Here is a 22,964-nt window from a genome sequence, read left to right as displayed (position 1 = left end):
TGACTGCAGCACACAATTCATGAGTCTAATTTCACTCTGAGCTCATTCACATTTACACTAGTTTCTATGCATTATTAAACAACTTGAGTTGTTTCTTGTTGGTCTGCTGATCAGGTTGATCAGTAAACACATCTCCTCTGTAGACAGACTCAGGTGATGATGACTCACCTCTGGGCCTTCCTCTCAGCCCTGCTGCTGGTTTTGTCTGCGTCTGAACATCTGAACATCAGTGCAGAGGAAGATGATAATGAAGTCCTGAAACACACAGAGGTGGAGATCTCCAAGAGCCAGGTCAGAGCCAGAGGAAAATCTCCATGTTATTAAAGAGATTATAGTTTTCATGTTGGAAAGTCATGTTGGATGTGAAGGTTTTGATGACTTAAATTAAGTTTTTTGCTCCTCCTGTTTTAGAATGAGGTGACTCAGAATGCTATTGGAAATCTCAGTGAAACACAAGGCCATGTACCCACAACATGTGAGTTTTTTTGTTTTTTTCTGTGTTCTCCCTTGACATTTTCTGCGCTCTGTTTGCCCTAAAATTCCTCCCTTTTTCTTTTACAGTGGCATCTCCAACTACAACTGTTTCCCTGAGCTCCAGTCCAGCTCCTTCGTGTCCAGGAAACCAGGTGATGCAGGAGAACAGCACAGACTGTGGCTGTCCATCTGGCATGGTGAAGGGTGGCGACAACTGTAGCTGCCCTGTTGGCTTCACTCAGGACTCAGCAGGCTGTAAAGGTGAGAAAGGGCTTATGGAAAGGTTTTCTCAATTTTAGTAGCAGGCTTTAGAAAAAGGCTACCACTTGTCTTAACTATTTTGAGCTATATCTGTTTTAGAACTGTTCTAAATATTTCCCATCAATACAGCACATGTTTTATATGCTGATTTATATGCAGTGATGTCAGTTAGATGTGGCATATTATCTCCTCTCTTCTCGACAGATGTTGACGAATGTGAAAAAGACGAGCCCGGACTGTGTGGTCCCCATGCCAGCTGCACTAATACCCCCGGCTCTTACTCGTGTAGCTGTCTCCGTGGTTTCCTGATGGCTGCTGGAGGGTGCCAGGGTTCGTCAGCATCTGTGTGTGTGAGAGGATGTACTGTATGTGTGGGAGAGCATGTTGGAAGGAGAGTTTTGGCAATGATTATCAGCACTATTCAGATAATTAGTAGTATGGTCATTATGATGCCGTGCGCTTATGGGTTTTACAGATATAGACGAGTGTGCTCTGGCTGCAGTGACGGGTCTGCAGGCCTGTCATGGGGATGCTGAGTGCAGAAACACCCCAGGGTCCTTCACATGCTTATGCCCTCGTGGATATGTAATGGCACTTAATGGACGAAGCTGTGTAGGTAAGGCTGATGTAGACATTTGATGTGTGTTCCTGTGGATGAACAAGGGAAAATGCATGTTTAATACAGAATGATTATCTATAGCACCTATGCAGTAGGTGAGGACTTGTAGACAGGATATGTAGAATAGTGAAATATGTCAAATAGAACTTCCTATATTTGATTTCTCCTTCGTGCAGATGTGGATGAGTGCAGCTTCGAGGAGCAGTGTCGCCGTGAGCTGGGAAATGTGTGTGTGAACACCCCCGGCAGCTTTGTGTGTCAGTGCCAGCCAGGCTTCAGAGCAGAGGCCCCCGCCTGTGTTGGTAAGTCTGTCGTTAAAGCTTCAACACAGCTTGATAAGACTGATGTCCAGATTTGATCCGGTGTTGTGAGTTTCTCATATTCCGCTTGAGTTGCCCCAGATTTAATAACTCCTGCTGGCAGGCAGGAAGACTTTGCAGGAGTCAGGGCTTACATCTGCTGCTTTGCTGCTTGCCTGCTTCGTTGCTCTTTGTTTTTGTTTCCCAGCGTCTCTCTCTCTCTCGCTCTCTCCACTTTTCACTTTTCATTTAATGACTCATTTCCTCTCTTGTCCTCTTGGATATTAGCAATTTTCTGTTTGCTTTTTTTCATCTCGCTTCTATGTTCTCTCTGACTTTTCTGCACTTCTGGCCTCAGGTCCTGTGTGTCCAGACTACAACGTGTGTCAAGGTATGACAGCTTTCCTTGCTTTCCACTTGCTGCTTGCTTTTTCAGTTTGCAATATGGAAAAGGTTCTGTTCATGAGAGTTTATCAAAATATATATATTTTTTACCCATATTTTAGTGTTGCAGGGACCAAATTGATTACTCTATAATAAGGACTTGATTGGGGTTTGGTTAAAATGTTTTAGTAGCTCCGTTGCTTGCAGGCAAATAAAGGGACGTTCGTCAGAATTCTGTTTTTATTCTGCAATAAAATGTTTAAATATTTCAAATGACGTCAGAGCAATAAGTTAATTTAAAAAAAGTTACAATCTGCACTTAGTAAAACTCTATTTGCCTGTCCCTCGTCTCTGTCCCAGATGTAGATGAATGTGCGGAGAGCCCTGCTCTGTGTGATGGTCAGGGTGTGTGTGAGAACACGCTGGGGAGCTACAAGTGTGTTTGTCGTCCGGGTTACCGGGGAAACGGCACACACTGCGAAGGTAAGCAATTAGTGCTGACGTCCCTCGGTGGAAAACGGTTGTTTCAGTAGATGGGGTCAGCTTCCTTGTGTGCGTGTGTTTTAATACTTGCTGTTATGCCTTCCATTAAAACGATCTCAAGTGGCAGAATAATGGTTATTGAATGGAAATGAATTGAGTTTCGAAAAGTTTTCTTCCGCTCTCTCCAGATGAGAACGAGTGTGCGGTTGGGGGTCACGGGTGTGACACCAACGCTCGTTGTGGCAACATCATTGGCTCGTATTTCTGCCAATGCTACCATGGCTTCAATGGAGATGGACGCTCTTGTTTTGGTGGGTAAGCAGTGTGTGTGTTTTCGCATATGTGCCACTAATGGACCTCAGTATCACTGAGTGTCTGCCAGTGCTACTTGTGTCATTGTAACAATAGCAGCGTGTGCCAGCAGCACTTGGGCACACACCACTCACCAAACACGGGTCCTTTGGGATTTTCCTTGTTTACAGACATTGATGAGTGTGCTGTGAACAACGGACACTGTGAACACAACTGCTCCAACGAACAGGGAGGATACAGCTGCCAGTGTGGCTCAGGTTACCAGCTGGACCAGGATGGACACAACTGCACAGGTAAAAGCTTTAGGAGGAAGTTGTTGCACACGTCACTCAAAGTGCAAACAAGAGTTTATTCTTGATCCTTTACATATCGAGTCTTTTAAATCATTAGGTAATGAAGACCACTGTGTGTAAAGAAATAGCAGGTAATAACTGAACAGCTATTGTAATTTTTCACATTGAACAGCTTCCAAGATGTCAAAGGCTTGCCTTTAAGTATTTTATGTAATTAATTTGATTTATTTATTTTTAATTTATTAAGCAGGAAGTTTTGATCAACATCTTGAGAAAAGTACTTACTCTCATTTTTGCCACAAGTGAAACAAGAAGAAGAACACCAGCGTTATACTGTAATTGTACGCCAAATATAAACATAGCTTAAGACATAGCTCAGCAAAAACAGCAAACTTGGCTCTGTCAAGAGGGGAAAAGTAAAAGTAATAATTGAGTTAAGCTTGGCTTAGCTTAAAGACTGCTTCCTTTATTTAAACTAAGCTAAGCCAACAGTGTCAGTGTCTAATTATTTAAGTGGCAAAAGCATTTTTTCTTTAAAAAACAAGGACATTGGTGTGCATTGCGGTGTGCCACAATGCCTTTTTTCACAGTACCATACGGGGGCGCCAAAGCCAAAGATTTTAGCTAGGAACATAAAGATAACTCACCATCACTAATGTGTCACCAACAAGAGGTGACTACTAACATAGTTTAGCTAAGATATACAGTATATGATAGAATATTAAAATTGGCATCTATCTTAAAGGAACCCTAGAGGGTTTTGGACCACAAGTCCCACGTCTTTTATTGTTGCATGCACAACAATTACAGTAAACATTCATTGCAATGACATTCTTAATTCTTAGCTTCTCTCTAACAATCCTCAGACAATATAATAATAATAATAATAATAATAATAATAATTTTATTTATAAGGCACTTTACATTTGAAGCAAATCTCAAAGTGCTACAGGATAAAGACATGAGCATGAAACAACAGGTAATAAGAACAACCAGTAATTAAAACAATAAGTCAAAGCAAGCAGAATAAAGAACGCACTATCATATATAGAATAGATCATTCAAGTAAAAATATTATTATTAAATAAGATTATTCAACACAATTTGTAAATTATGAATCCACAATGTGCACTAAGAAGGAGGCGTTTCCAGTCATCCTCTGTTATTTAATAGACGACATCAAAGGCATTGTCTCTCTCTTTAAAAGACAGTGCCAGTTTTAGGCCATTGACCCAAACAAGGTACTTAGAAATTCATCCTCCTTTGCAGATCTCACTTAACTGGCCCTCCGAGCTCTTTGAAACAAGTGCTAGAATGAATTGCAAATACTGTTTGATGTAAATCTCAATGAGCCCTTACATAGAGATGTGTTTTTCCATTAGTTAAGTAAACGTCTCTGATCCAACAGATGTGGATGAGTGCTTGGCACTGAATGGGACCTGTGAGCACGTTTGCGTCAACACTCAGGGGTCTTTCCAATGCTCCTGCAGGCCGGGGTACCAGCTGCACATTGATGGTCACAGCTGTGTGGGTCAGTCTCTCAATGACACTCCTTCACTTCTCACTGCTGTTTACCAACTTATTTTAGTCATTTAAGCAGGCTGATTTATTTAAATAACTTGTGTTTGTGTGTCTGTGTGTGTGTTTGTGTATGTTTTCCTATATGTGTTTGCGTGTGTGTGTGCCCAGACATTGATGAATGTAAACTCCAGAATGGCGGCTGCTCTCACACCTGCACCAACTCTCCAGGAGGACACACTTGCCACTGCCCTCCTCCTCTACTGCTTGACACAGATAACCTCACCTGCAGCAGTAAGTGTCTCATCATTTTGAGCTTTAAAAATGTCAAATATTGCCTTGCTATGAAAATGTTTTAAGAACTTGCAATCAATTCAAATTTTAGGCTTTTGCAAGCCAATGGTCTTGCCTGCATGGCCTTCTGTTCTTGTACTTACTATCTGCTTTAAGGTCACACTGTAGCCCAGATCATGTAGCCCAGTCAGAGCTTAAAATAGATCCATATACACCCCTTTTTAAAATATAGATTATAGAACCTTATATACATTGTGATTTAACAGTCCCCTGGGTTTTACAGTCTCTTTATTATCAGACAATAATTAGTTAATATTTCAGTCAGACAACTCACGTTGTGATACCTTGAAAGGTTTATTGCTGCAGCAGAACATAACTTGTTCGGCGTCTAGGCTCCGACCTCATCACTCCTCGCAGATTTATTTTACATGCAGACATTTGAGAATTATGAGATAATATCCTAAACCCCTGTAGCCGGAGCCTGCAGGTGGATGCTAAGGGTGCCGGTATGCAGTACTGTTATATCAGATATTCCTTCAGACGTTCCCAAAACATTGTTAAATTGTTAAATATTTAATGTTAAAATAATTTCTTTTGCGCCTGAGCAGATGTTACATCTTGCAATCTAAGAAATGGTGGTTGCGACCATTCATGTACGGTGCAGGCAGAGGGACAGGTCCAGTGTAGCTGTCGAGCAGGCTGGAAGTTGGGCGAGGATCAGAGGAGCTGCGTGGGTGAGTACTATTTTTTTAACTCCTAAAAGTGACTTAGCTGTATTTATACATTTGTGTATATTTTTCAATGGATTTGGAAACTGGTAATGCCAATGCAAATGAGTTAATATCCATGCAGCCAAGTTTGATGGCCTTTCTTAATTTTTAGCACATATAATGCTAAAATAATGTTTAGATTTTGCCAAATGTTGGAACAATGATACGAGGATTCCACAAGCCTAACTTTGTAAACATTTATGCTGTGGTCTTTTAGTTTAAACATTGAAAAGCTGGAAATGTTTAAATTGCTGCAATCAGCTTCTCATCCATTTTTCATTTGCTTGGCTGAAGGTGTTGTCCAGATAAAAGAACAGACGAAATGTGTTGGCCTGTAGAAGGCTGATTAGTCTGAGCGGTTCAGCTGTGGCCACATTTTCTTGGACAATTTTGTTGCCTTTGGACACAGTTAGGTTTCGGTGACGGTCATCAGCCCAAAAAGAAAAACATTGAACAGACTGTCAATAAGATAGTTTGGATGTGTTGAAATGTGTTTATCTGTTTAACTCTCCCTGTATCTTTTGTCATTAGATGTGAATGAGTGTGGGGACTTCACAAACGGAGGCTGTGAGCAGCTCTGTGTGAACCATCCAGGTGGATTCAACTGCACCTGCAGGGCTGGGTATCAAGTACGAACAGATGACCTCACCAAGTGCCAGCGTGAGTCAGACATAAATGATACTATAAAAATAAGTATCATGAACACTATTAGTGGAAGGCCTTTGTTATTCCGTTTTTTCTAAGTGGTTGAAATTATGCTTATTAATTTATCTGCCTTCCAGCTGTGTGTGAGCTTCCCTGTCAAAACTACGGAGTGTGTGTGGCCCCAAACAGCTGTGACTGTCCTCCAGGCTACCCTGGACTCGGCTGCTCAGGTACAAACCTGGACTGCTGTTTCATTTGTGTCTGTAAATGTTGTTGACAAAAAAACAGGTATCATATGTTAGAGTCACCATCCAGGTCCTTGTTTAAAGATTGTAAACACGGGGCACTGGTTTAGCTCAGTTGGTAGAGCAGGTGCCCCATGTACAGAGGCTACAGTCCTTGACGCACTGATTGCAGGCTCGACTCCCAGTCTGCCAATCATTTAGAGCATGTCATCCCCCACTCTCTACTCCCCCACATTTCCTTTCTCTCCAAAAAAATAATCTTAAAAAAAAAGATTATAAACACCTTTTCTTATAAGGACATGCTGATGGGGCGTGCAAATGCTAACGTCGTGTTGAAAAATATATGTATTAAAGCATGTTGGTTGTGTGTTTCAGCGATGTGCTCCCCGCCCTGTGCCCACGGAGGTACCTGTATGCGCTGGAATGAGTGCCTCTGTCCTCCTGGCTGGACCGGACCCGGCTGCCACACAGGTTCCTCTGACCTCTGACATAAAAAAAAACACTGTTGCTGTTATTTTGAAACCCTTGTTTAATACACAAGATATGTCTTTAATTTTTAATCTTAATCTCCTTTAATCCTGCTTTGACTTTTCTTGTGTCTTTCTGTGTCGGCCCTGTCGACTGTGCTCAGCGGTGTGCGAGTTGCCCTGTGCTAACGGTGGGCGCTGTGTGGGGCCGAATACCTGCCAATGTCCTTCTGACTACAACGGCCCCCAGTGCCTCTTGCGTGAGTAGCAACACCAACAACACATCTGGCATGAGTTACACCAGACACGCAGGTTCTGTAGGTTAGCTAGTCATTTATAACTCCTCGCCTCCAAGCCTGTTTGCCTGACAAAATATGGGTTATACTGTATGAGTATAAAAAAACAACAAGAAGGCAACTGGGTAATCTAAAAATCATGCTATTTGGACTACACATGTTACCTCCAAGTGTCATGTTCCTCGTTGGACTTACCTCTACATGCATGTGTGTGTTTTTGCAGCCCTGTGCACCCCTGCCTGTCAAAATGGGGGAAGATGTGTAGATGTCAACAAATGCACATGTATTGGTGGATGGCAAGGCGCTCGATGCCAGATAGGTAAGATTACGCTCACTGTATATGTAGCTACCTGTTTTGATCCAAGTAAAATAGAACGGTTGTATGTATTTATGATACAGGACCCATGTGTAACCAACACTGCAATGTAGTAAAACCTACAAAGTAATCAGTAACACTTCATCATGAAATGAAAGGTCTTAAGCGTTGCTTCATTTTGATTTGCTTCCATCAGGACAGATGTGTTACAGGAGACACTAACTTATATGTGTGGTCTTTTATTCCATCAATTTTTAGGATTTGAAACATCGCAGGATTTTAGTTGTGACTTAGTCTGCAAATTGTCTCTCGTGCAAAAACAACCTTTACTCCGATTGTTGAGTGTTAAAAGTAATGTAAAGATCTGGAAATATGTTCTCTATCTTAGAGTAGTAATTCAAACCCAAACAAGAGGTCCCAACCAAAATCTGAGGGAGACGCCAGATAATTCAAATATTTAAATTCAAATGTCTCAAACAGTTAATTTTTTTAGACTCTTCTCTTTTTTTCTGTGAAAATCTTTATACATTCATGTCTTCAGTCCTCTAATATCCTAAAACAACCTGACAGTAGGAAATTACTGCTCAGCTGAATTGCGCACATTTATTGTCATAGAGAGTTCATCTTTCTGAAGGCTGGTAGATTTTCAGTCTGTATAATAAAAGTTCAACATTATAGGTTTTAATGAAGTCAGTAGTCATTTATTTCAAGTACATTTTGAAGCTTTAGAATTTGGATCTTTAATAGTCTGCGATCAAAGAGAACCTTTCAAAGGTTATTAACATTTACAAAACAAACACAGACCAGCTACTGTCCAGCCGCTGAGCGGCTGCTTCAGATCACTGTTTGCTGTTACTTTTAGGTCATACTGATGTCCTACTTAAAATGCTTGTTTTTCAAGGTGAATGACTCTGTAGTGTTGCACTATGTTGTAGAGTTCAATGTTATAGAGTTCAAGTGTACTGAACTGGAATACTGTGAAGACCTTATCTGTTTTTATGCCTCTGACCTAGCTGCAGCCCTGGCAGAGCCATTATGTCTTTGTGGGTTGTCTGTCCATCTCTCCGTCTGTCCATCTTTCCAATTCTTGTGAAGGTGATATTTCAGAATATGTCCAATTATCAGTCCTCAGTCATTCTTCAGGGAACACTGATTCATGTAAACTGCAACTTGACGGGTTCAGCCTTATTGTGATAATTCATTGAAGATAATTAATTCTGTCTCCCACAGAGCCTGTTCAGTGTCAGAAGCTTTGTAAGAATGGTGGAGTTTGTGTGGGCCTCAACAGGTGCCAGTGTGCCAAAGGATTTACTGGAAAACTATGTGAAACGGGTCAGTCTGTGTGTGTGTGTTTGTGTGTATGTAAAAGATATTTTTAAGCATTTGCTTCTCATTAAGGCTCTTGCTGTGTCTACAGCGGTGACCATCCCGTGTGTTCCACCCTGCCAACACGGGGCCACCTGCAGTCCCCACAACACCTGTACCTGTCCTGAGGGCACTGCAGGCCTGCGCTGTGAGAGACTGTAAGTAACAAGGCTGAAACAAAAAGAGTAGACTCACAAATAATACCAGCTACATCTATATCTACAGCCTGTACACTGCTCTGTTTGCCTTTTCGCTAAAGTCTTCTTTTACTAAATTATATTAAAACAATATTGTAGAGCTTTTTAAAGACTTATTACTTACTCATCCTGCACTATATGAGATTAGCTAATTGCAACAATATCAAAACATCTCTGATACATCTGACAGGGCCTTCATTTTATTGGACATAGAGTAAAGAATTAGTTTCAATATTTCTGGTGCACTGCATTATGTTAACTGTGCAGCTATGCATCAAACCATTATTGTCTGAAAACAGATGAAGCGGGCAAAACTATATGGGACCCCACTCATTGCTATCCACACTGATAGTGTCAATCTGAAAGACCCCTAAGGCTTTAATTAATGGCAGCGTAGATTAGGTGTGTGATGTTCTTTTATTTTGTGTTTCTAATGGCAAACTGAAGTTTTCCCAATAGTAAAAAGTAACTTACTAATAAGACCAAAGAACCTTTATGAAATCTAATGCCACAATAGTAAGAATAACAAGATCGTCATTTTAAACATGTTCAAAATAAATAAATAAATAAATAAAAAATACTATAATTGCAAAACCGCAATGAAACTGCTTTGACGTTTCTGTTTTGTCTTGAGTTTAAAGTGTCTTTCAATTTGTTGAGCAGATGATAAAATGTGGATGAGATGGAGAATTACTGTGATTGATGTCTTCATTAACCAGCAGATATACACCTGTAATATCATTAGGACTCTGTACCTTATTCTGATTCTGTTTGTTATTGTTTCCTTTCTAGGACGTGCCCTGTGGTAACCACGGTGGTCAGTATGGCTCGAGCCGTAAGAAAGGCGTTTAGGGAGAGTTATGTTGATCGGTGTGGACCCCTTGGAGTTCAGCTTTGCACTAAATACAGGTTACCTGTTTTCTTTTTTCATCCTCTTCATCAGGATTAAGTAGATCTTTATTGATGCGTTATCTGTCTGGAATAGCAGGTGGTTGGAGGTTTATTACAGAAGTATCAGTCCTACAGAAATAAATGGACCTCAAAAGGCTTGTTGAGAACTTTCCTTTTATTTACACTTCTACCATATAGATATATAATGAAACAGATGAACTATGCCATGAAAGTATTTTGCAAACAGTTGTTCAAGCTCCTGTGAAACGCTGTGGTATAAGCAAGTGTAAGATATGTAGATCTCAGTTTAAACTAATTTAAATGTTGAGTTATATCAGAGTATAACTGTAACATGACAAATCTGTTTCTGCTTCCAGGATAAACCAGGCACGTGTGTATCTGCAGGCCTACAGGGTAGGCTACAAAATCCAGTGTCCAGAGAGGAAAGGCAGATAAACGATGATGCTTCTCGCCATGATGAAATCTCAACCAACAGACAATATTTGGGCAACATTATGGTCTCTACATACATCCTCTACACTCCATAAACATTTGAAAAGTTGTGGTGGCTTCTCTGAGATCAGTTTCAACCTTTAAACGAACATAGATAAATTAAAATAAAAGGGGACCTGACTGTATCATAAATTAGACTATTGTCTTCAAATGAGTTTTGTACACGATAAACTGTTGTTAACATTGTTTAAGAAATAATCCTTAGTGTATGAAATGTGAGTAATAGTTTCATTATTTGTCAGGTTTGTTTATGGCAGCTGAAAATTATTAAATGTGACAATTTTTTTGTTGTTTTAAAAAATGGTGTCAATATTGTGAACATTTGCTCATACTATGAACGGTTGTTAATTATTGTCTAATAATGACAACTGCAAGTGTAAGGTCCTATTCAAAGAGTTCCCCTCATACAAGAGTCCTAATAAAGACAAACTGTCACACAAACACACTTGCACCTTTTTGAGGTGAAGCCTATATCTTAGATTTTTAACTAGAATTAATTTCACTAATGAAATCATAGGGCCAACTGTAAGAAAAGAAAAAAAAAGCTTATGTATCACAGTCAAACTCACAATAGCATCTCTTTGTATACTTTTGTCATTAATTTATCTTTAACTTAGTGACTAGGTTGTGATGAAAGTCAAGAAGTTAGCAAGTTAAAAAATTGATTGGTAAAGACCAAAGCCGAAATACAGGGAGACCGTATTGGACTTAAAGTCGTAAGTGATTGGAAAAACAACAAATAAATACTAAGGATCGTATTCATAAATGGATCGTAAACAGGCAACCTTTAGCTAAAACGTTAAAACTGCGACTTCAAATGTTCCTAGTTTAACAAAAACAATTGTTTATTGTAAAAGAATCCCAGCTATTTTCCTGGTCAGACTGTAATTATGTTTGGGCATAGCACAGCGCCCCTCACTGGACATTTACAGTTAGGCATAATTGCGGACACCTAATTAAGACCCCCTTTTCAGCTTGGACTTGTTTGGACCGTTTAGACTTTGGCGTGCCATGGGTTCCTGCGGATATTCCTCGCAGAGCCAGCTCTAATTTTCAGAGTGTTGTCTGTCCTTAAGTGTAAGCTACTTCTTCATTTATTACTTGTGAATGTTTTAATTGCTTCTATTAACCTAATTATGTTGTTAATAGTTTCTCTGCTAGCACATCATTACCTCGCCATATTAAGCTAACTAGCCTTGATAGTTATTTTGATGGCATAAGTCCTTCATAACATAGCAACACCTTTTTGTCTTCTTCTTCATTTTTTATTTTTTATTTTGTATTACCAATTAATGTATTGGCTGCAGTCGTTTTTAGGTAAGATGGCACATAGTGGTTTTGCCAAAAGGGTGATGCCATAAATAAAAGTATTTTTCTTAACCTTTGTGGCAATTAAATGGTCGTTTAATGCCTTTTTAATAACTATGCTAATAATCCTGATATCTGCAATGTTTCCAAACATGGTCTTCAAAAATACAAACTTTCATTAATTTATTATTTCTACCCAGCTTGTCCAGGTCTAAATTGAAGGCAACATTTTGTTTTGCTACTTTGCGTAGACTAATGAATTCAATGTTGCAAGAAATGAAATAGTCAGATTGATTAAATCAGATTTTACAAAAGTTCATAGAGAGTTCAACTCCAATTTTCTCATATGCAAGTCCCAATTTTTTTTAAGGAGCAATTTCTTTTAAGTTGGTTTGTCAAAATAAGTCAAGAATGGAGGCAAAACAACAATTCTGACTCCAATAGCCAAAAGAGGCTTAGTTTAGATAGAAAGATGGCGTGTCTTTGCCATATTGTCCTACAACTTAGTTTGTTTTCATTTCACAGGTATTACCAGAATGTTTGCATATTTACAACTTTGAATGTAGAATATATGTGTTAAATGTAAAGTTTTAGTTTTTATTGTGTGTGCTCCAGTAGGAATCGTATAGAGATAATGACATTGGTTACTCATCACATTGTCTCACAATGTATCTCATAGATAATATAAATTAAAAGACAATTTGTGCAAATATTTACCCCCATAATTTTGACGTGTTCTTATGTGTATATATATATATATGTAGTGTTGTTTTATGATTATTTTATGTTGTGTTTGTTCTCCATATCAACATAAAGTGACGTAAAACGCTTGAAACAAAAAATCACATTTTTACATCATACAAAGTTTTGAGACCTATAACTCATTTAGGAATTTTATTAATCATAGCAAGACAAATCTTTAAGTAATGTAGATCCACAGATAGTAATCTGAAATTCAAGACTGACTACATTTCTGTGAGATTTTAACATTTATTGTTTTTGTATTTAAGATGACTTGTGATTTTTAAATCTTTACACTTTTATGCTATGAAAATAGCACAATCAGTGGCCCATGTATTCTACAACTAGTTTTGCAGTTCCCTTGACTGGGTGGGGGACCTACAGAACCTGAGCATGTGAGCTGAGTAAAACAGCAAGAATACCAACTCCTCGCTGACTGAGCTGCTCGTTCTTTCTGCTCCTCAACTTAATGCTGCCTCAGGCCCTCCATTAACATCGCTTAAAGCTCAGCTCACTGAGTTGATTTTGACATTTTGAATTATCTACATATGTTAGCGTACCAGGAATGCTAGATAGGCTTCCCTTTCTAAAAGTCCAATGTAAGATCCATTTTTTGATACATTCTTGGTCAGGCCAGAGTGATATTGGAGCTGGATGAATCGGGAGATAAGGCGACGATCCAACTCCTTAAACTATCTGCTCTGTGTTTCATCCAGTATCCTTCCACAACACTCCCTACTTGCATGTGCTCCTCTCAACTCTGCTCATATGCTCTGTTCAGAACAGAGCCACAAAGGGGAGGGGGGAAATCTTTACCTAGAATCGCAATGTTCTATTCTTTAAGCTTCTGACACAAGACATGGAAATATCTGGATCGTTACTCGCAAATAATCATTCACACAACTTTACATTGACATTGTGAATGGTATTTCTTTCGGAAATGCTTGTTCTAATTTCCCAATTACATACAGTAAACCTTTACGTCTGAATTAAACTGAGTGATGCATTATAAAACTTTTGCATGATAATTATGACTATCTGACTGTGATGCAGGGACTCTGAACCAACTCTCTTGAGACTGGGTGCAAGAATCAAGATAGTGACCTACTAATAAGAAAACACTCTTTGGTCTTAATCCAGCCCTCAGAAGACATCATGCTGCAAAGAGGTGAGCAGCATACTCTTATCCACTGATTATAAACGTTCCTGACACAATGCCAGAATCTCTCTGATCGTGGTAGGATTCCAGGTGTTACATGACAGCCTGAAATTGAGTCGAGGAGATTTTGAAACAGTCATGAGAGAACCAAAAAAAACACAACATTTCTTTAAAAAATCACACTGCACAACTCTGCTCCATTACAATAGAAAACAAATTATTGAAAGCCACCAATCTTGGCCTTAATGGGAAAATCTCATCTCAAAAAAGCCAATGAAGGAATTCATTTTCAAGTCAAAATGCCATCCAAAACCATCAGTAACATCTTCTTTCATATTGTTCATTGCCTTCTAGGAAAAGACCCAACATAAAACATCAATCAATGATCATAACCAAATTCGAATATTTCAAACATAAAGTCTAACGCCAAGGAATAAATGGACAATTGGGTTGGGTGATGTTCTCCATATTGGGATCGTCCTATCGACACCTTGAGGGATCGCCGATGGCCAATGCCATCGCCGACGTGTGTGCGCGCAGGGGGGTTGGGGGTAGAATAAAGTCTACCGTAAATTCTTCCTGCTCTGAATGCAAATTAACCCGGAGCCCGAGCCTCATTCACCTTTAAGATATTAAAAATAACATCAGAGTGCACAGAGAGGAGAGCGGTAGTTTGATCATGAGCCTGATGCCCGATGCGTCTGACACGTACAGTACAGGTAGAGAGAAACAGAAGGAGGCGGGGCGGGACGAGCCGCTGCATGCAATTAGAGCAGGTGAAATAACTGAAGAGAAGCGAGGTGAGCAGATTAAAGTAGTTCTATGAACAAACACTAACTTTCTTGTACTTTCTTTAATAGGGTGACTTCTAAATCTTTTATTGATCCCCAGAGAAGAAATTCAGGAGGTTGAGGCTGTCAAAACAAGAAAATAAAGATTTCATTAAGAAAAACAAATTTTGGGGGAATTCACTAAAGTTTTGCGCCCGTTAAACCTGTGCAGATGACAGAAAAAAAAGAAGCTGGACACTTTATGCTACGCCCTGTGCAAAACGAAGAGGTAGTGTAGTGGGGTAGGGCCAAGAAAAGGAATTTCGGATTGGGTCAATGTTATAAGGAAGACAGTGATGTATCCTTGTAAATGCAAGCTTCACAAAAATAGAAAGCCAGGCTAAAGACCAGAGATTTAACAACCATGGTTAAAAGCCCAACTAAAAGCTAACACAGTAAAACAAAACCAAAAGTGCAAGAAATTAACATAACTAATTTTTGAGCCTGAATGAGATATCAGCAGCGGGCCTCTTGTAATTTAATATAAGATTATAGACAAATATCAGTTTGAACTGATCTCTAAACCCTGAAACAGTTACATAATGGTAGGTGGTGACAACAGAAAATAAAGATGATTGCTTTTTGAAATATTCTTTTTCAGCTAGAGCTTCTCTTAGCGTGAGGTTGCGCAGATTTCATACTGACACGGTGCCAGAGTGATGCCAAAGTGGTAGTCCATTACAGGCCTCTTCCCAGCAGGCATGGAGAACGTGAAATTCTGCATGAAGGAGGTGAAGAAGAGGAAAAGCTCCATCTTGGCAAGGCTCTCCCCTGGACACAGGCGCTTACCTGAAACAGGAAAACAAACCTAAATTACTTTTCCCTCTGGGCCAAAACTAGATCAAACAGCCATTTCATAAGGCCTTCATAGGGAGTAGAACTGCTTATTTTTCTACTAAGGATTTGAAAATTTGTCCTAGATTTAGATCTAAACAACATTACAGAGGTAGCCCAAACTCATTATGAAGAAATGGCCACTTTGGGCTCTGCTGTGCCCACTTGGAGGGCAAAGGACTTCTCGCTTTAGATCTTTTGATACTCCTTTTGGGAGCCTACAATAAATGAAATAAAAAGTTCAATGTGTTAATACTTTGAATCAATAATTACTGTATTGGTGTTCACTACTTGAACATGTGTTTCCTCTGGGCCAATCTGAAATGACTATGTGAAGGCTACCATAGGGTCGTAATGTACACAAGGAAAGCCTTCATGCTCCTGTATAAAAAAGCAAAGACATGAATAAAACAAGGTGTTGTGTTGCTTCTCACCAGCAGAGAACGGGATGAAGGCAGCTTGCTTCACAAACTTGCCCTCCTCGTTCAGAAAGTGTCTTGGGTTGAAGGTGAATGGCGTCTCCCACTCATTCTTGTCGTATAGCACCGAGGTCAAATTAGGAATGATTGTAACTCCCTGGTGATTGGAATAATAATGTAATAATAATAATAATAATAATAATAATAATAATAATATGATATTCTGTGGCCCCAAAGGTCAAAACACAACTACATTTCAGAAAACACAATTTTATAAAACATGGCAAAATTTTATAAAACATGAAAAAATTTACAAAAAATATTTCCCAAAACGCAATATTCATCACAAAACACAGTATAAAAAAAAAAAAAAAAAAGTCAATTCACTAAACATTTCACAAATCACAGCAACATTTAAAAGAACACAAAAAATTAACCAAAGCACAACGTTTCCCAAAACAAAACCATATTTTACAAAAAACCAAACAACACCAATGTTATAAGTTGGGATAAACCTTTTACAGGTAGTTGTACAGACAGTAGTATTTCAGTGGAAGACTGCCTTGATCGCTCTTTTGCAATCATATAATCGCTAGGTGGCGCTTTCTCAAAAAACTAGGGCCCTAGAAATGCAGTCTTGAAACTGCAGCCTCCGCTATTGCAGAAACATAAAAAGACTTTGGTTCTGTCCAGTCACATACAAAAAGTGATTTCCCACATAATGTAAGCTGATCCAAATGTTGAAGTAAAAAGTTTTCTGAATTGTAGTTGATTTTTCTGAAATGTTGTTTTGTTTTACCTTAAGGGTCGTATATACACTATTATATAATGTATGTAATTGTAAAGATTACCCATGGAATTGTGAATGACATAGAAATTGCATTTATGAAAATTTACCTTTGGGATTGTGTAGCACCCCAACTGGACATCCCTGTTTGTCATACGAGGCACGCTGAGAGGGACTATGTTTCCCATTCGCTGGACCTCGTGTATAACAGCGTCAGTATAGGGCAGGTTTGCACGATCTTCCATTGACGGCTGTCTAGACTGTCCAATCACTCTGTCTAGTTCAGCCTGGACCTTTGCTGTGAGGAAGGGAAACAGGATCTAAAAAGTATTTCATCAACAGGCAGCAAGACGAAATATTAAAGACTTGTGGAGAGATGAAGCACAATGTAGCATTGCCATTTTAGTCAATAGATGGCTTTGTGTTCATTTTTATTTTAACCTTGACCCGTCACATGAACATATAGTCTACTTTTTTACAGGTCGATGTTTGTCGCAAAAAGAATGATATATATTTGAAGGACACTGTTGTTGATATTTGATATTTACACCCATAAAAATGCAACCATAATTGTGTTTTGGTGAGAACTTGCATGATCAGTGCTCTTACCCTGGATCTCAGGGTACTTGGCCATGTAGAGGAAAGCCCAGCGCAGGGTGGTGGATGTGGTCTCAGAGCCAGCCACAAACAGATCCAAGACACACATAACGAGGTTTTTTTCATCAAAAGTGTTGTCAGGCTGCCCCTTACTCTGAGAATATATCCAAATATATGTGTTAAAACATGTGACAAAATTATTCTAAACAATTGCAAATCAGCACCACTATCTTAATCTGTACTGGAACTTGAACCTTGAAAATGTCAACCTCAGGCATGCTCCTTGCACTATCCCCAGAAACAATATTACATTAAGTCTCAACTAATGTGACGTTTGCTCCTTAGAGCAGGGACTTCCTAATGCTATAAAAGCCCGACATAACATCATCTCTTCAGTCTTAGCAAGCACAACTCTTCCACACTCAAGGGAAGGATGGTGGTCTGATGAGATACCGCACTAATGTTTCAGAGAACTGGGGTTTATTTCTTAACCAAAAGTTCTTTTTAAACATTCCATGTATTGCCAGATGCCATATGTAAGCGTACCTCGAAGACTGGTAAATAAAATTAAAAAAAACGTTCTATAGGCATATCAGGCACTGAGCCCTATCTCAACACTGTATGGAACAGTGTGGGCACAGTAACATCCGGTTTCTAGTATCTAGTGAAGGTGGGAGACGTTGCCCAGCTGGCAGCCACACATATCACTTCAACAGAAACACCCTGAAACAGTGCCCAGGACAAAAGCAGGATTGTTTCAATAAAACCTGTCTCTCTTGTGCTTGGCAGAAGCCAGCATGAGTAATAATGCCATATTAAACGAGAATATCTCAAGTCCTACTTAACTGTTGCGCAAATGGCTTGAAAGGTGTGTGTGGTATCCCGTCAAGCACCATAGATAAATTCCACTGGGCAGTTACATTTCTTGATATTGGCCTGAGGCGTCGCGCTCCTTTCATAAAAGCGTATGAGAAGATGCTGACCTGCCATTTTGTCCCCAAAGCCCACGTGACAAGCCGATATAGTGGGTATATATAATTTGACAGTGGGGAAAGCCAAGCCTTTATCGAGTAGTTCTTGTAGGAATGTAAAATTAACATACACGGAACTCTGGAACGCCAGTACCCCTGCTTTTATGCACCACTCCTCAAAAACAGCTCTGGATTGTTGCAATTGCGCTCAGTGGAAGCCCAGTAGCAGTCAAATTTAACTTTTCATAGGCCAGCCGCACAGAGGATCTGGGTGAGGATGGAAGTTGCGTACCTGCAACAGGAGATCTCTGCAGGGGAGCAGAGACCATTGCTGGCTCCATAGCAGCTAAAAAATCCATTTAGTCAGCAGGGAGCTATCCGAATTAGAGTGACTCTTGCTTGAGTAGGAGTGATTAGCTCTAATTAGTGAAATGCGTACAGGAGGACACTAGGCAGCTTGTGAAGTAAAGCATCCAACCCCATCAGAGCACTCTGACAAGTCAGGGAATAAAATGGAAGGCACTGAGCATTCTCTTCTGATGTAAAGAGGTCTATCTCTGCCTCACCATATATTGTCCATATCTGATCACAACCTGAGCTTTGTGAATTGCTTATTCTGGCACTCAGGGAAGACTGGCAGCAGCTGTCTGAGTTTTGCTCTAGGCAACCTTTATACCTCATAGCGAGACCCATCATAGGATCTGTTTTACAAACTGAAAACTGAATGGGGGTCTGCTCCAGCTATCTTGTTACCATATGCACAGATCTGGCTGGTAGCTTGCCTTTGTCCATAGTGAGGGAAGGTTCAGGACTGTCATCGTCGGCTCAGTCAAAAAAAGCTAGCCCTCTAACTACACAAGACATCTGAGATGATGCTTCTAGGAGTGAGATGAGGTTAAAGATTAAAGGGTTGTCACTATGTCAAGGTAATAAAGCATACATCATGTCTGTCTGCCAGTCAAGACTAGCGTTATGTAATATTGCTTCTGGGGGACCACGCGAAGAGCATGTCCCATAGTGACATACCAAAACAAATTTGAAAGAGAACTGAACGTTAAGCATCTTTATAAAAAGCGTAGTATAAGTGATTCAAAGCTTCATCCTTGTTCCAGTCACCATCTGTATCTCATTCAGGTAGCAGTCGATGTAGTCTCTTTGGTCCGATGGATCCCAATTTAGTTTGTGGTCCTTAAGCTCTTCTGTTATGAAGTCCTTCACTTTGCTGAAAATCTGCAGGAATGCCTGATGTGGCCCTGGCAAATGTCTCATCAGCAGAGGGAATGAATTGTAAAACTGCAGAGCAGAGCAGGTTGAAAAGATAACTTGACAAGGTATTAAAAATTAAAAGATAAAAAGCATTGATAGATTATGTGTTTGTAACAATCAATTCTTAATACTGAAATCCAAATAACAAATCAACTTTTATGTATTTCTAACATTATCTGTGCCCTTTAAGAGCCATTTGCATGGATGATAGACAGTTTCACAACATAGATTGTATTAAAAGATGGACAACATGACAGCTCCCCAAAAGTGAAGCAAAAACAATTTGCTCGCCCCCTGCTGACTGGCTGCAGTATAGGTCATAAAGCCTGCCTTCTTTATGTTAACAGATGGGATGACTGATTGACGTCCAAGTGTTCATTTTTCCAACAAGTTTTAATAATCCTGCAGCCAAGTTCCAGATTAGCAGAGTAGAGGAGGAATGGCGAGAGGAGACGTAACTAAAACAATAGCTACAGTCATTGAAGTTTCTATATCCTTCAGACCAACACAAGAAGCTGTTCTGCTAAATACGCTGACATGAGGGATCTTTTGCCGTTTGATCGGTAGGTTAAATTAATGTTTTGATCAGCAGAAGGGGCGGTACATCAATACCGCAGCTCCACCAGCCGATCTTTACTGTGCAGACTCTGGCTCCAAATGTGCAAGATTGCAGTGCCCGCAGCGGGGGTATTTTGGCGTCACTTTTGTACAGTGAGAGGCGGTGGAGATGCGCCGTCCATACAGACATTTTTTCACACTGTGGAATTTATTGCATAACAATGGTACACAACATTAATATTTCAACAGTAGCTTGAAAAGCCATACCTTTGCCCAAATTGTGGCTTGACTCTGTAGTGCTCTTTCAAAACAGATAATCATTTTTCTGAACTTCTCATCTCTGTACTCGAAGCGATGTCCAAAAACCAGGGAGCAGATGATGTTGGAGACAGCGTTGTTGAGGATGAGGTTTGGATTGAAGGGTTTACCTCCACAGTTGAACAGAAAATAAGATGTTAATCCTGAATATTTGATGGATTTGTATTCTAAATGTGCCACTGCACATTCTCTATTTACCTTGGTGGCTGTAAATGTCTTTTGAACAATGTGTTATTTCATCCAAGATTATAGGTTCAAGTGACTTCTTGCCAACTCCAAAACTTCTGAGGGTTGAAAGTGCAAAATTTCTCTGCTGCCTCCATGAGTGCCCATTACTGAAAATAACACCTGATTGGAAATACATGACAGGTAAAAAACAAGTAGAAATAAATTAAGAAAAAAATTAGGATATATTTTAGACATAAAATATTTCAAAGACCCTGTTCTCCAAAATCTTTTGGTTAATTTAGATTTTTAATTGTTGTATAAGAGCTCCAATTAAAGCCAAACAATAACACAGGAGAGGTTCATCAAACAAAGCAGTCAAGGGTGATGTTTACACATCACTTATTTTTTAAAATACTTTTTATGTGTATTAATTATTGTACTATCAAAAAACGATCACAAGCAACTAGTGTCACAGTTCTGCTCCACAGCCAACCTGCCCTCTCCTTGTAATTTTCCATAAACCCCACCTCTGCCTGCCTGGCACACCCACCTCATCAGCTAACTCTGCTCACTTGAGGCTCAGCTGCTTTCCATCTCCAATTAGGCCAGTATATAAGACTCTCCTGCTCACTTACTCCTTGCCAGATTGTTCTATGCCACCTCATGCAAGACTCTCCAGCACTTATTCTTGGTCTGATTCCCTGTTGCCGATCTGCCTGCCTTGTTGTAATCCCAGAAATCCCCTAAGCCTTCTTTCCCTGACCCCAAGCTCTGCCTTCAGCATTCCAGGTTTCTTTCTGCCTCCTCCCTTTACTGCTTGGTGTTTACCTGAGACAGTTTTACTGTGTGAGTTTTCCTGTCTACTTACCTGTGGCTCAGAGACTCTCACCGTGTCGCCACAATCTTCACCGTGTGTGTGTCCTTTGAACTCTTACTTGCTGGCTCCTTGAATCTTACTTACCTCCTACCTGCTCTGCTCCCTGCTGGTGTGTCTGCTTATACTAAGTGCTTACCTACTTCTGGACCTGCTGCTTCCTCACAATATCGTTGCCTTCTATGAACTGTTGTGTGAGTGTGTGTGTGCCACCACACTAGCCTATCTCCTGGTTCGGCACACCGAGCCTCCGGCCCAGTCAAGAGACTCTAACCTCTCTAAGCCTTATATTAGAACTGAACTTTGTTTTTACTCGCCTAACTTGACTTAAAAGTTATTTCCAAAGATCCCTGTTTCCCTGTGTGTTCCATTTGGGTCTAAACACACCCCTTTACAACAAGAGTTGTTCCAATAACCAAACCAGTATCGGTATCGGCCTCGGATACTACATAAAATGCGGTTATGGGTATTTGCGAGTGTGCAAGTCAACGCACTGATCCAATACCATAATCAGTAAGCCCCCAAAACTCAACTCAACTGTTTCAGGTAAGTTATCATGTGACTGTAACAACAACAGTGTGGTTCTAGTAGAGAGTGTGATGTTAGTCAGAGCTAGCTAAAATGTGAGCAATCAGTATTTTTCAACCAATATTGGGTCTATTTTTTAAAAGCACTGGTATTGGAAGGGGTGCTTGGTATTGGCCCATACTTAAGTCTAGGTATTGGAATGTGTATATGTATGTGAAGGACAAAATTGTATCGGAACATCTCTTTAAGCAACATACTCTTTTAAAGGCTTGAACATAGCCTTCCAAATTATTACAAACTTGAAACAAACACAAACCATGATACTTACTGTGGGGGAAAAGCAACATTTAAAACATTTTACTACCTCACCAATGGTTTCCTGTATGTGTGTCACAGATGTCACTGTATTAGTGAGTTTAGAACTGCAAATAAAACATTTTAAATTTGCCTGGTGTGTTTCACATCCTCTTACCTAGTCCGTCGTTAAGGTCCATTATCAGAGGCTGAGGTGGACGGTCAGCCAGGCCGTCTCCTTGATTTACTAGAGCTTCTTTCAGAACCTCAAATCCATTTAAGACCACCATCCACTCCTGGCCCATTTGCAGGCTGTATACATCTCCATATTTCCCTGCTAACTGTGAGTGATTCAAGGAGGAAAAACACAATGCTACAACAGATAAAATAAATAGGAATCCTATCAGTTATGCTGCTACATTTTTAATGGGTTTTTTTTTTCTCTCCAAACTTTGGGTTGATCTACCTGTGTCATACTCTCATGGGTCCTGTTGTGGTCCACAGAGAACATGTTTCCCACAATAGGAAATGCCCAAGGTCCTGGAGGGAAGCTGGCCAGTCGGCGGTTCTTTATATAATCTGCAGTGAGGATGAAAACTGCAATAAAGATCAGCAGACTTTTGACATCCCAGTCCAGATAGGTTCCAATTACAGAAAAAATAAAATCCAT

At 39.9% G+C, this 22,964-nt stretch overlaps 2 protein-coding genes across 2 annotated transcripts; one reads left to right on the top strand and one right to left on the bottom strand.

Moving 5' to 3' along the window:
* The first annotated feature begins 159 nt into the window (after positions 1-159).
* LOC138607972 (multiple epidermal growth factor-like domains protein 6) lies at positions 160-11,418 on the top strand. The gene is made up of 21 exons (XM_069680636.1): positions 160-291; positions 412-475; positions 562-735; positions 940-1,065; positions 1,211-1,351; positions 1,531-1,656; positions 2,398-2,520; positions 2,709-2,831; positions 3,003-3,125; positions 4,534-4,656; positions 4,815-4,937; positions 5,546-5,671; positions 6,239-6,367; positions 6,490-6,582; positions 6,973-7,068; positions 7,229-7,324; positions 7,584-7,679; positions 8,907-9,008; positions 9,094-9,199; positions 10,031-10,147; positions 10,507-11,418. The coding sequence occupies exons 1-21, from the start codon at positions 160-162 to the stop codon at positions 10,583-10,585; spliced, it is 2,418 nt and encodes an 805-aa protein (XP_069536737.1). The 3' UTR covers positions 10,586-11,418.
* Positions 11,419-15,293: 3,875 nt separating this feature from the next.
* On the bottom strand, positions 15,294-22,964 carry LOC138606893 (cytochrome P450 2J6-like). Its single transcript, XM_069679373.1, has 9 exons — positions 22,761-22,964; positions 22,473-22,635; positions 20,629-20,778; positions 20,380-20,540; positions 19,405-19,581; positions 17,330-17,471; positions 16,831-17,018; positions 15,949-16,090; positions 15,294-15,469 (listed from the first exon to the last, which is right to left on the bottom strand). Exons 1-9 carry the CDS (start codon positions 22,962-22,964, stop codon positions 15,294-15,296), a joined length of 1,503 nt encoding a protein of 500 aa, XP_069535474.1.

Source organism: Semicossyphus pulcher, unplaced genomic scaffold (assembly GCF_022749685.1).
Source record: "Semicossyphus pulcher isolate SPU_LCO1_2020_fin unplaced genomic scaffold, fSemPul1.0.p SCAF_4, whole genome shotgun sequence".
Classification (NCBI taxonomy): Eukaryota; Metazoa; Chordata; class Actinopteri; order Labriformes; family Labridae; genus Semicossyphus; species Semicossyphus pulcher.
Note: the sequence above shows the minus strand (reverse complement) of the source record. Positions and strands in the feature narration are given on the sequence as shown.